The 14103-nt window shown below is 44.9% G+C and overlaps 1 protein-coding gene across 3 annotated transcripts in view; it reads right to left on the bottom strand.

The window, feature by feature from the left end:
• The window catches only part of DNM3 (dynamin 3), a 172992-nt gene that overhangs the window by 37918 nt on the left and 120971 nt on the right, over window positions 1-14103 (bottom strand). For 2 of the 3 annotated variants that reach the window (XM_054165603.1, XM_054165601.1), the window contains 2 exons: window positions 13098-13209; window positions 9150-9161 (listed from right to left, as the gene is read on the bottom strand). In XM_054165603.1, the coding sequence (XP_054021578.1) occupies window positions 9150-9161; window positions 13098-13209 (124 nt within the window). The remainder of the gene's footprint in view (window positions 1-9149; window positions 9162-13097; window positions 13210-14103) is intronic. The other variant, XM_054165602.1, reaches the window with a different exon arrangement.

The following is a 14103-nucleotide window of genomic DNA, read 5'->3' as shown; positions in this document are numbered from 1 at the left end:
TCTTTCATGGCAGTTCTTGAGCCTTTCCAGAGAGCAGATGCGTGTTTAAGTGCCCCATTGTAGTTGTCTTGCTTTACTGTAACGCTGCCCACAGGCAATTACCCAGGAAGCTGGCACTCAGAACCAAGGACCAACTGTCTACAAAAGGAGAGTGAAGTAGTCTCCAGTCAAGAGATGCACATTTGGAAGGAACAAGCACAGATTCCTAGAAACACCTGTGGTTCCCCAGTGGATCACACCAGAAAGATCTACATTTTGATAGGAGAATGTTGGTACTTGTATAGACTAAAGAAAACCCCTTCAAGACACACACACTCTCACTCTGTCTTGGGTAAAATCCTTGAAGTGGAAGGATGGAGAACTTCATAATCATGCTTACATCTGGGTCAGTTCACAAGGATTACTGATTCTTGACCAAGTGACCCAACAAACCACTTGAGCAAATTCCCAGTCACACTTCAAGGACCAGGTAAGGGCACAGACTCAGACTGAGAGATCAGTTGAAGAGAGTCTGGTAAACAAGCACAACAGGAGGATATTCACCATTTGTTCTTAAAAGACAGGCAGAAAGAAATCACTGCATACTCAAAAGATGTCAAAGACAGACATCTGAAGACATCTTGCCAAACCTACTCCAAGCCACTCACAACACTGCTTTCTAGCCCTGAACAGAGAGCTCCCACGAAAGAAATCATGCTCCTTCATTAGGGAATTCATTAGGAACAACATAATCCTGGATGCCATGGCCTCTGCTAGTCAGAGCAGTGACAAGCAGGTAGTTTGCCTCAAGGGTCTCCATTCCCAGAGTCACTCAGGGGATGGTGACAAATCGTTCACAAATCACACACACAGGGCACTGCTCCATAAATTATTCATCGACTCTCTCATGCCTTCCTTTGACTGCAAGGAACCATCTTTTCACTCTAAGTTTGCAAAGTAGGATCCTGGTCCATGACTGCAGCTTCTAGACAAATAGTATCTATTCACACTATTAAACCCAGCTGCTGGAAAGGCATCATGCTGTGCCTTACAAAAGAAACTGTGCAAATGAGATGGAACTAAATAAAAGAAATACACCATGGGGTAGAAACGACAGCCCCAGTCAGACCCTGCCAGCGCTGGCTCTAGGAAAGGAGAACTTCATTTTAGCTGGACACTAATCAGACTAGAGAAAGCACGGGGAAAACAATGGTTCAAGAATCCCATACAGCACTAAGAGCAACACACCCACTCATGAGGAGTGCAAATTCTGACTCTGGAAGTTGATGCCATTGCCTCCACCATGCCCATCTTCCAAACTGCCCATGAGCTGCATTGCTACCATAAAGCCATTTCTGATCATGTGTGTTCACTCACCGGGTGAAGAGCAGCATGCTGCAGGGCAGCGTGTAACCGGGAGCACGCAGGGAGAGGTGATGCTTTCACTGTTGAAGACAGGTGAAGGATGAGCTTCCTGAAGCAGAAGCCTTGATTGTCACAGTACCAAGGGCAACACAGACGGTGCTAAGGACTGCAGACAGTGCTGAACATTCTGCTCACTGATAGCCTTAACGTCAACATTTTAATCTGCAGTGAGTCCTTAGGCTGAAGCCATTGCTCTAGAAGGGAGGAAGTCCCACAAATGATGGTACAGGGATTACTTGTATGTACATATAGAGACATACTTTGACCCTCAAATAAGCATACCAGCTCTGGACCATATGTAACCCCACAGCTCTAGACACCAACACATCCGAGGCTGCCTGCTGGTGTCACTGTTCATAGAGTCAGACTGAAACTAACATCAAAGCCCTCAGCTGAGGAACAGCAAGGAACTGTGACCATAGAAATCCCTGCACAGAGCTGGCAGGAAAACTTCACATCTCTTGAGTCTTTGCAGCCACATCTCAGGTTACAGGTGGTGCAAAAGACAGGCTGAGTGATTTGAGGATGCCTGACTGCATGCTGCTGCAGAAGCAGATAAAAGGGTGGCCCCTGCCATTCTGCTCACTGTCTGCACAGCAGAGCTAAGGGCAATATCCCTCAGTGTTCCTTAGAAGATGCACTCAGAATCAGCCAGATAACCTTCAATGACTCTAATTTAGAACTGTGGTAAAGCAGTTGTTTCCAGACCATGGCCCTGAGCAACTACAGACTAATTGTACACACTGTTTGTAGAACACAGCTAGGGCCAGCTGTGAGTGAAAAGGCTTCTGTTCACTATATGGAGGTTCCTGGTTCCACTGGTGAATATGTAGGTCTGCAGATAAAGTCAAGTTTTAAACCACAATACAGATGAAAGCCAAATTACACTGCATAAAGCTAATGTCAATTGTCTCTTCCATGCTCTATGTTAGTGTCTTTAGCAGACTTCCCTACATGCCCTTGGGTATGCTGCCACCCAGTACAGAAACTTCAGGTGTTGGACAGATCAAGATAACACTGTGCAACAAATGTGACTGGAAAGTTTGAGCTACTGCTTTGTAAAGGGTCTGGTATGGGCCTTACACTCAGTGTCAAACAGCTCATGGTAATTTTGTGTCTACCCAACCCAGAGCTTACACCTACCCAAATCACTTAACATATGTTATTTTAGCTTAGCAGCACCATCAATGACATAGAATTCTCTCTTTGAATTAGAAGTAACTTGGTTATAAAAGACCAAAAGCAGAGGGTGAGTTTAAAAGGGAAAGAATGCAAAGGAAATGGAGTAAGATCACTTGTTTCTCAACTGCAAGAACAGGAGTCTTAGGAGCAAAGGCATTCAAGTCACCACAGAAGCACACTGACTGAACACCACACAACGTCCAGAGTGGGAAACCCCAGTTCTGCCAGATCAGTGCACGTGGAATATCAGGTGTCACACAACAACAAACAGAAGGACAAAGGCCACAATGAAGCTGGGAAGCAGGGGGGGCAGAAGCAGAGGGGTGACCACAGAACAGAGGCACAAGGGATCACAGGAGGAGAGTTACAGGAGTGAAGAAAGAAGCTTCAGAATGGAGGATTTCATGCACAGAGCAGGACCCGAGTCTGACTCGGCACGTGGGAAGCGGTTATAGTATCACACAGTATCACAGTATCACAAAGGTTGGAAGAGACCCCAAGGATCATCAAGTCCAACCTGTCCCAACAGACCTCACGACTAGACCATGGCACCAAGTGCCACGTCCAATCTCCCCTTGAACACCTCCAGGGACGGTGACTCCACCACCTCCCTGGGCAGCACATCCCAATGACGAACGACTCGCTCAGTGAAGAACCTTTTCCTCACCTCGAGTCTAAACCTCCCCTGGCACAGCTTGAGACTGTGTCCCCTTGTTCTGGTGCTGGTTGCCTGGGAGAAGAGACCAATCCCGTCCTGTCTACAATCACCTTTCAGGTAGTTGTAAAGGGCAATGAGGTCACCTCTGATCCTTCTCTTCTCCAGGCTAAACAACCCCAGCTCCCTCAGCCTCTCCTCACAGGGCTGTGCTCAAGGCCTCTCCCCAGCCTTGTTGCCCTTCTCTGGACACCTTCAAGTGTCTCGATGTCCTTCTTAAACTGAGGGGCCCAGAACTGGACACAGGACTCAAGGTGCAGCCTAACCAATGCAGAGTACAGGGGCACAATGACCTCCCTGCTCCTGCTGGCCACACTATTCCTAATGCAGGCCAGGATGCCCTTGGCCCTCTTGGCCCCCTGGGCACACTGCTGGCTCATGTTTAGGCGAGTGTCAATCAGCACCCCCAGGTCCCTCTCTGTTTGGCAGCTCTCCAGCCACTCTGACCAATCATGGCCTATTTCCATGAAAAAGTGATAGGTAGGAAAGGCTAAAGTAATTCAGGATGAACTATGTGTCAGACTAGAGATCACATATGTTAGGTTTTCTCCAAAATGGAATCAAACAGCATTCAGTTTCTCCTGATCATTTTGTTTTCCCATATAAATCAGAAGAATGAAGTGTCTGGCCATACACCAGCTGCTCTCCACCCTCATGTCCAATGACTACATTTCCTGTTACACTGTAAATGCTATGGAAGGGTGAGTCTGGTGATGTTTTTGGCAGAAAAAAAAAGTGTTTCAGATTTTTATTTACTCCCTTGTACTGCTTGGGAGTAGGTCTTTGCGCAATTACTGCCTTAGGAGACAAGGGAGGCATCTCAGGATCGTCTCGAAGCCTCGTGCCACCTGTGACTTTTTCCCCTTCTGCCAGATGCCCCTCATGGATAACTCCATACTGCTGCCCTGTAGCAATCAGACCTTCCCAGCTGCTGCCATTCTGAGACCTGGAGGCACAGGCTGCAGGTATTAGTGGTTCAAAAATCAGCTGCACCAAAAAGAACAAAGAGCTTTACAATATTTTCAATATGTGGATGGCTTGCCAAAAGCACAGTCAAGAGCCCACCATGAACACAGCTCACAGTCAAGAGCCCACCATGAACACAGCTCAGAAATAAAAGATGTTTGCTCCTTTCTAAGCTTCCTGGAGTTTGCTTAATGTCAGCAGTGCCACTGAAGAGCAGAAACGTCAAGCCCTGGGACAGCCACTGAACCCCCGACCCCTGCCACAGGCAGTTGCCAGCTTTGCCGGGACTGGTTTTGAAATCATTCAGTCCCTTAGCCTGCATCTTGTTACAGTCAGCACAACTGATGCAATATCATGAATGCCTTCCCCCACCCCCTCCCCAGCACTTTTTTAACTCTCTCTTGCCAGTAAATATTTGACTCTTACAAGAATATAAACCAGGGATCTGTTTCTTAGGGAATATTTGGGTTCAAGGGTTGCATCCAGTTCTTTGAACCAGCGAATATCTAGGAGAACAAGACAAGGGATTTTATCTGAAATATTTGTTCACAGCCTTGCAAACAAACAGTGAGGTTAGCAAGCAAGGGTCTGAAAAGCTGCCTGCCATTTCCTTTCCTCCCTGTATGTCGGACACCCAGCGTGCGTGCGCATGCTCCCTGCCTCCTCGCGCTGCCCCTCAGCACTGTGGCTGCGCTGTCAAGCTCAGCTCTGTTCAGAGCAATGGCTGGAGCACTGTCTATACAACTATGGCATCTTTCCACTTAAAAAAATACATAAATAAAAATGTAACACTTCGTGTGAAAGTTAATTTTTAAACCCAGTTGGCCTGCAGCCCATTTTAGTCATATCTGAAGCAGGTTCTTCTTTTCCTGCAGTCCTTGCTTGTCTAAAAGATATTAGCTGGTTGGTTTGTTGAGGGTTTTTTAACAAAACAAGAAGGGAAAAGAAAGCAAACCCAGAGGCTGCACAGTTCACACTTCTGTCTACACTGTTTCACCCTCTGACAGATCAGCAGTTTGCTTTTCAGCTTGCTGCTGTGCAACAAACCCAAAGGAGGCTTCGCATTTTCTAGTTTAAGAACTTAACTCCAACACAGCCTCCAGCACCCCCCGAGCAGAAACACTTTCAGTTTGAATCTGGCTGGGACACTTGTAGAGCATCAGCACAGCCGGTGACTGGCTGACTCAGAGTTTATGTCTGGGAGCTAAATGAAGAGCCTTCAGTAACATGGCTGAGTCTGAAAAAGAAAGCTTCAGAGCCTTATTTCAACACAGAGGCACATGAGGCTCCTGGCACTGTATCTGCAGGACATGTTCATAGCTAACCGTGAAGCAGATTCACCAGCAGAGCTCTTCTCATGTATGTAGGTAGAGTGAGTATCCTGACTTAACTAAGTTCCCATTTTCCAGGACTGTCTCAAGAGACAGGAGGACATCTGGTCCTCCTAATGAAGGAGCTGATCTGGAATCTGGGTTTAGCAAAATGACCCTCCCTCAGAAAAGAAAAAAATGAAAAAAAGAAAGACTTCAATCTAAGCAATTAATATGTCAGCAAAGAGTATTTTAAGGGCTAACATGCAAGCTGACCTGGCACAGAAATCTTTTCCTTCTCCTTTCAAAGGGAATTCTGTCTTCCTCAAGAGAAAATTCAAACTAAATTAAATGAACTGACTTGATCTCCAGTGCACGTTCCCATGTGCAGTCTTATCTGCACTGGGACAACTCTGCTACCTGAGATGCAAGTACAGAATCCCCACACCTCAGTTCTGCATCTTTTGCAGTCTGTCAGCAAGCAGAGTAGTGAAATTAAGATTGGAAAAGACATCATTAAGTCCAGCCATAACCTAACTACCATATAAGGAATAATTAGAAGACAGGAACTTTGTAGTCACTTTATCCACAAGAAGTGATCGGATTTTTTGTTTTACATGGTGAATTTTCTCAAATCTGAGCTCAGCATCAGTGCTGGATGCTCCAGATTGGGCAGAGGTGATTGGCTGACCCAGGGCTTCAGGATGACACAAGACAGGCGAGTTTTTTATGCTAAGAAGTGTCGCTGTGTGGGCTGGGGTTTGTTCCTGTTGTTCTGCTGCTTGGGTGCCTAGGGATTTGATATCCAAACAGCCTGAGGATACAACTTCTGTCTAATCTTCTAACCTGGCAGAGTTAGCAGCGCACTGAAGCTGGCCCTCAGGAGAGCGTCGCAGGGTTTGCTGTGGTTTTCAAGCAGCAGGCTCCGGAGGGCTGCTGTGGGGAGGAGGGGTTTTATTACCTTTTTTTTTTAAAATGAGAGTGATGCAGATGAACAGGGGAGGAAGAAAAACCACAATGGTGGCTTCAGACACTAGGCAGCGTTCAACTCTTCTCTCTTCAGTATCTGGGCTGAGGCTGCACTGCTCTGTGGAATATTCCTCTCTTCCTCTGTGCAAGACTGCAGAGTGGAGTTCAGGTTTAATATTAGTAAGAAGAGGCTTGCCAACATGTGCTTGCTGAATGAGGTAGGTCTCCATTACCTCATTCCACACGACCCTTTTACAGATTTTATCCAACAAACCCTTTTATAGATCTATTCATCTTTAGCTGTGTGAGAAATCTCAATTAATGACTGTGAAACAATAAAAAGCAAAATTAAAAATGACTAGTAGTCTGCTGATGATTATAAACCCTCTTCACTTCCCTTCCCCTCCTTCTTAGGAACTCATTAGTCCAATGTTTCTTTTTACTTTTGCAAATCTAAGAGTGTAAAGCTGAAGGTAGAGATAAAAAGCAGCCACACTCTGAGTGGATGGGTAGGTAGAGGACCTTTATGTAGAGTGTGATGCACGGTACAAATGCCACCCTGGGCAGCAGTAGCAGGAGGGGTTCCACCTCTGCTAGCTACCCAGTAAATGTGAACCAGGACAGTAAGGAAAGATTATGCAGCTTTGCAGCATAAAGCTGCATAAGAGAAGCCATCCTCCTCCTTAATCTGTCATTTCTCTCTTCCCCCAACCTCTTCTTAAAAGAAGTCTTCTCAGCTCTCAAGTTTAATCATTTCATTTTCCACATCACTAGGTACAGAAATGTCAGCAGGCAGCTGCAGGTTAATTCTGTCTAAAAGGGGTAATGTAAGCTCCAAAATCCAGCATGAGTGACTTATCTGAAAGAGAAGTGGGGGACGATGGCACAGAGGAAGATACAAGAATCCTTACAAGGAACTAGGTCCAAGGATCAGAATGGCTTTCTGGAGATTTCTTTTGGAGTTACCTTCTGGCTGACAGCCTAGCCCAGAGGGAAAACATTTTTGAACCTACAGTAAGAATTGCCCTTTGCTCAGAGTGAAAGAAGAGCTAGCAGCTTCCCCAGCCCTCACACATCACAGGTTCCCCCTACACTTACTTATGGGTATCCTGCCTTATGGAGGCAACTAACTCTATGTCAGGTGCTATGTCAGTTGCATCCTCCCTGGAGCACATCACAGCTCCAGTCTCTGGAGAACAGACTCCTGCCTTCCTGTTTCTGCCAGCCCCAATAGCTCTTTGGTGCCCCATCTATGCCCACTTCCCTTGACAGAGCATCTACAGTCTAATGTCTTTCCTCTGGAGATCAGCTCAGCACCCGCTGCAGCAGCAAAGCCTTAAGTCAGCATATCATAAAGCAATGTTCTGAACACTACCTTGACATTTTAGTGTACACAGTCAACATTTACATTTCACACTGCCTCCTGTGTAAAGTCCCTCTTTCCATGCCATCAATACACCACTTCTTTTAACACCACCCTGCCCAACACTAAGAGACCCTTTTCTCAGGCAAGCCAACCAAACGAAAGGTTTTTGGTGCTTCTGAGCATGGTTACTATGAAGACAGAAGTGGTCCCAAAGTCTTAGAAATACAAAAATTAAAAGCAGACAAAATTCCACAACCTTCAGGACATTTAAAATCTATGTGACTCTTTCCCAAACACCCAAGAAATGCTTCAAGCTCACAATAAGATGCTCCAGGCAGTTATTCAGCGTCTAATTTAAACACTGGCTCTGAGGTATCTTGATGCTCCAGATATATCTTCTTAAGGGTTAATATACCAAAACAGGAAGAAGGGGGGGAAAAGGCAGCACAAAAGCTGTAGAACTTCTTTCCATGGTATGACAAACTCTCTCTGCATCATATTCCAAAGTGTGGGATGTGCAATTTCCATTCTTAAGCTCAGTAAAAGTGGCATTGAGAAGCTCTAACCCTGGGAACTGTTTGATTGTTAGTTTATCAGAACAACATCAGCAAAACTCTTTTTATGTGCTGCTTACTTTCAGAAAAAACCCAAGCATGCATATTTCAGTTCTCTCTCTCCACACCCCACACCCTTCTGCTGCTGTCCAGCTGGAACACATCAAGGGTCTAGAAGCCAAGTCAAATGTTGACCCCACCCTCCTCCATCCATTTTAAGGCACCTTCAAAGCCAGTACACTGATCTAGTTCAGCTTAGCCAACAACACCAGCAAATCTGTTATTTAAGGCTTTAGTGCTGGGTTTTTATAACTGCCCATTAATACAAGCTTTGATGTATGGTCAAAAAATCCAGCTGTAATGAGTTTCATCAGACTGTAGTAACCCTTCCTCAGAAGGCCTTTATTATTATACCTTCATAATCCTGGGTCCCAATATCATTTTATAGTATGCTGAACCACCTTAAAGAAACAACACTCAGCAACACTGAACACATCTCCTCCCCTGAAATTAAAAGAAAGGGCCAGTAAGAGGTTTCTAGAAGATGCTGTTGCACCTACATTTTAATAGGGTTTGCTGTTCAGGGGATGCAGGCAATGGCTGTGTGAGCTAAGAGCCAAACCAACTTTCCTGACAAAACCTTTGAGACAGGATACGAAAGGATTTTGTGAAAGGCAACTTACTCTGTTGTTCCCCTTTGCAGCAGGGAGGAAAGAGAGAGAAAAAGAAGAAACATTAGATACGTTAATTTTGCATGCATTCAGCCTCAGTCACACAGTTCTGGAAACAGCTCAGGCCAAAGGAGGAGCTGACTCAAAGAACATTCACTGAATCTTTTAGTTAGACAGCTTCCAGGGGAGCACACAACGCTCACAAAGGATTTAAAACGTTGGGCAAAGTTGTAAATTCTCACTGCCTTCCAAAATTTCCTCTCTATACAAACATTCCCATTCCACTTTTGCTTCCTTTCTGTAAATCAGGAGCAGCTCCTGGGAAGTCAGTGGACACTAACGCAAGGGAGAAGAAAATGAGGCCTGAAATAACTGAGGGTTGGGATGGGAGCCAGAGGGATTTTGGTGCACTGGTAAGTTGCAGTACGCAAAGCAAGGCGCTGAACGTGTCTGCTCACCCTTGCAGGACAGCCACTCCCCACAGCGTCCCAATGCAGGGAAAGTTCCACGAGCCAGTGCTTTTTAAAAAGCAAATATTGAACTTTTAGGTTAACAATAAAAAGGAAGAGGGGATGGCACTAGGTGAGAGAGGGAAAAGCATGGATGGTGCTAGCAAGGTGAAGTGTGCAAAGCAAGTTATGGCAAACATCTGTGCTGCTCTTTTTTTTCCTTAATTGTGAGTTTTGCCATGAGCTGGCTTGAGCGGTGTATATTATACAGTGGGAAGTCAGCCAAAGTAAACACCAGCCTGCAGCTGAGAAATAGAGGCTGGAAAAGTTAGTCACAAAGTTGTAGCCATTTTTAAAAAGGAGGGTTTTGGATGCATCAGTGCAGAGAGCCAGCAGGAAAGTCAGCTGGCAAATGGATATCCCGTTCCAAAGTGAACTGGCCACAGTGTGATTTGTATCAAGCAAGCTGACTTGCATGTGCATTGGGAGAATGAAAACACAGATTCCTTGCTATCTGGGTAGCTGTCAAATCCCACACCTTGACAAAAGCAAATCTCCTGGGGGAAGGAGGTGACTTGGCAAACGGTAAAAGAAGTCTGGGGCTCGTGGAGCAGCACTGAGGGGTGATTAAAGACAGTGGAATGTATGGATGTGAGTATGCCTCCCCGTGCATGGAGGGGCAGGGAAGGCAGGCAAAACAAAGGGAGGAATGGACTGATAGCTGGTCTTTAATTCTAATAAATTAATGAGATTAGTTTAGGAAAAAAAAAAAAAAGAAAAAGATAAATTAAGGATCTGCAACCTTGGACTTAGCTTACAGGATTAAATTAGTAACACAGACTTCACAGCAGCAGCAGCAAGCACTGAGCTCCATTATTACTGTGCTCACGCGATTTTAAGCGGCACTACTAAAAAAACCCAACAGCAAAATTAATATTTCTTAGTTGAGAGATTCGCCCCTGGTGAGAATTCAGAAGAAATCTCTTTAATTCTGTGACAAATCCCTACTTTTCCTGCCACTGCAGAGGAACATAGCTAGGGGCAACTGTGTTGGGTTTTACATCAGTGTCCTTGTACGTGGGCAGCAGAAGTGTGGCTGAAAGCACACAGCTTGGCTTCCAGATTGCAGGCTGCTCACGGTGCTCTGGCAGTTACAGAAGCAGGCAGCCTCACCACTGCCCTACTCCAGCTTTACAGCACTGGTCATCTATTTTTCATTTCTAAGCAGTAATTTTTCTAACCCTGGGGCCAAGACCTTGCATACTCAAAGTCACCAGCTGTGACTTGCACATGAAAAAGAGCAAGAAGGTCTGTCTGGAAGGGACTGCAGTTCCTCTTTGCCTTTTTAACTGCAGGATTGCAAAGTTGTGGGGAAGCACTGAAGTAAATGCAAGCTGCTGCCATTTCCTGGCAGTCTCTTACACTGAAACATGGTCTCTCAATCTCTGAAGGAGAATAAAAGGCTGGAGGAGGTGTTCTGAAGCTATCACATATTGTAAAGAGGGAGGTAGGAAACTGAGAAGGAACAAGATTCTAATGAAATTCTGCTGATTTTTATTTAAGTTCCACTATAGCTTTCAAGGTACCCTGGGACCTGGAGCCTTCACTCTGCAGAACTCAGTTCTTGAATATCAGACTTACAGGCCACATTTGGAACCCTAGTCCTGTAAGAACAAAGTGCTTTGCAAGACTAGAGGGGCACCAAGCATCTTTCCTGAACAGCTTGATTGACTGCTGGGTCAATGTCAAACTCCAGGGGTTGGGAACAACAATATTCACTCTTTTTGCAATGTAAAGAGAATTCCAGCTCCAAGGAGAACTGAATTTTAAATCCCTTCTACTTCTGACTTTCAAGGAAGTCTCTTATCTTGTATCTAGGACTCCTTTGACAGACCAACTTTAAACAAAACCAATTCTTTATAAACATATTTTGAATACAAAATACTTTGGGGGGGGGGGGGAGGGGGAGCAAGGGAGAAACAGAAAGACAGAAGTTTAGAAATCCAACCAGTCTGTCTTGTTTGAAGATAAAGTGACAGATACACGAATGAGAGAAACATGCCACAGAACACAAGGTCAAACCAGAGGCAGCAACAGGCTTTCATTATCAAAACCCGAGCAAGAAAAGAAACCAACACCACAGAATGTTGTTCCTAGTTATTAATTAGGTAACCTCTCATAACTTATCCTTGCATAATGCCTTCTGATGGCCTCGGGTAGGAACTGATCTACCTGGACAGGCAACATACTGGAGAGGCACCCAATTTTTTATTATTTAAAAAGGTAAAGTCTTAGACATCTGATAGGTCCCCTGTTTAATTAGTGTGTGAAGTATTCTTAAAACATCATCAACATCATCACTGTTTATTCCTTGAGCAATAGGGGAATGCAGAAGTTCAAGGACTCTCCGATTTATCTTCTGATGGTAGCCTTGAAATTCCATATGGTGAGTGGAAGCTAAGGGCTGTTTGCTTAAAGAGCAGCCAGAGGAGATGCAGACAGAATCACACTGGAAGCCATGGAGGTATCACAAGTCTAAGGGAAACTCAAGGCAGATGAAGAGACAGGAGACAGCTTGACTCAAGGAACCCTTCCCATAACAAACAAGCAGGAAGAGCAGCCAGTTCCATAAGGCCCAAGCATCATCCCTCAGAACAGATCTCCTGCTGAAGGAATCTAGTGGATCAGCAGACTTAAGGAATGGTGAAGCATGCATTACAAAAACTGTCAAAAGAAACTTCCATATGACAGGGAATTTTGCTCTTCAAGTCTTCTCCATGGATGCAGCTCCTCAAACCTTTACTTGATATTAAATACCAACATTACCTTTTCATATTTTTTGGGCTTAGTTGTTTGGCATATTCAGGTTCTCAGCTTCTGTCCTTTCTGCTAAATTAATAGAGGCCTTTTTGCTGTTTCCTGTTCAGTTTGCTCTGCATGATGATTAGCTGAATGAAATTGCCTTTGGAAAGGTTTGGCATGTGTTTCATACACAAAACCCCTGCCACAGATCAAGAAAATAAATATACACGATCGCCTGGAAGGCTTCTGCCCCTTCTGCCATGCAAAGCTTAAGGCAACAAACTCTTCAAGGCACATCCTTACCCTAGAAGATGGTAACAGAAACAATGAGGCTCATGAAACCCCAAGCTGCTCAGATCTAGTGAAAAACATTTTGAAAGGTCTGGATTTTTGGGGGAGAGTTGGTCGTTTGAGGTTTTTTGTTGGTTTTGTTCTTGGTGGTGGTGGTTTTTGGTTGGGCTTGGGTTTTTCTGGGGGGGTTGTTTGGTTTATTTTAGTTTGGGTTTGTTTTTTTATATTGAGTCTTGATATGCTAGTTGATCCTAAAATATTTCACCAGGAGTATTTCAAAGGTACTAGAGAAGGGTAGAAGGGCAAGGCTGCCATTTCTTGAGCTGTCTGCAGACGCTTGTCTGTACCCAGACGACCTGAGGGTTTGTTCTGACTCACAAGGAGCAGCTACTGGAGCAGCACTGAGCAGTTCACTTACTGCAGATTTATCAGGATAGACACCAGCTCGCAGCAGAGAGGCCTTCCAGCTATCCACCTCCTCTTGAGAGTCGCAGGCGAGCTCGAGGAAGCGGTAATCCTTGTAAACATTCCTAGAACAAAGAGCACCACACTGTAAATGCAGCATTTGGCTGCTCTCTACCATGCACACAGCACTTGAGATTAAAATCCTCAGGGATCACAAATGACTTGGTGATCGTGTCGGACAAGAGCTTTTGTGGGACAGGTGCTTGTTTCATCATTACATGGAGCCCTTCAAAATGTCTCAGAATGCTCTGTCTCACCGCTCTGGAAAGAATAACCATCTGAAAGCACCAGGAAACAACATGAAAGCAAGTTGTCCAGCTCTGGCCAAAATGGAGGGCTCTTAGGATAATAAAGGCTGGTATGGTGCAGAGGACAAACACATTAAGACACGCCAGTAAAACCTCACGTCTTGTGACTGATCGCTGGAACCAATCAGTAGCAAAAGAATAAATTATGCAACTTCTTCCCATGCCAAATCCTTTTGTTGCATTTGATACCCTTTGTAGCTTTCATGCATCACCAGGGGAAAGTGAACAAGGACAATCAGGTGTTTTAAACAAGCAAAACACACCTCTGATGCCTGCTGCCATAGCAAGAAAATTGGGATGCGTTTAAATTGCACCTCTCACAGATAACTCACATAGATAGATAGAGGGAATCACTTCATGGGAGAAGAGAGAAAGGAGGGAAAATATGCCTGTAGGAAGGTGGCACTTCTAAGCTCTCCAATGAGCAGAACAGGTTTTTCCCCTTATGGTTTAGCCATTAGTTTCTGAATTCAAATTCTATGTACAGACCAGACAGCTATCAAGGTGTCAGCTAACAGCACTTCCAGGAGAAAGTCCACAAGCTTAGCTGACAAAGGTTAGGAAACCACATTTTGTTAGATCTTAACAGCTACACAAGAATCACTCTTCCATCACCATCAGACTGCTTTCTTTCCTTAGCAAGCTGTGGAG

The sequence above is a fragment of the Dryobates pubescens genome, chromosome 11, assembly GCF_014839835.1.
Source record: "Dryobates pubescens isolate bDryPub1 chromosome 11, bDryPub1.pri, whole genome shotgun sequence".
Lineage (NCBI taxonomy): Eukaryota > Metazoa > Chordata > Aves > Piciformes > Picidae > Dryobates > Dryobates pubescens.
The sequence above is the reverse complement of the archived record's forward strand: the minus strand, read 5'-3'. Positions and strand labels throughout refer to the sequence as shown.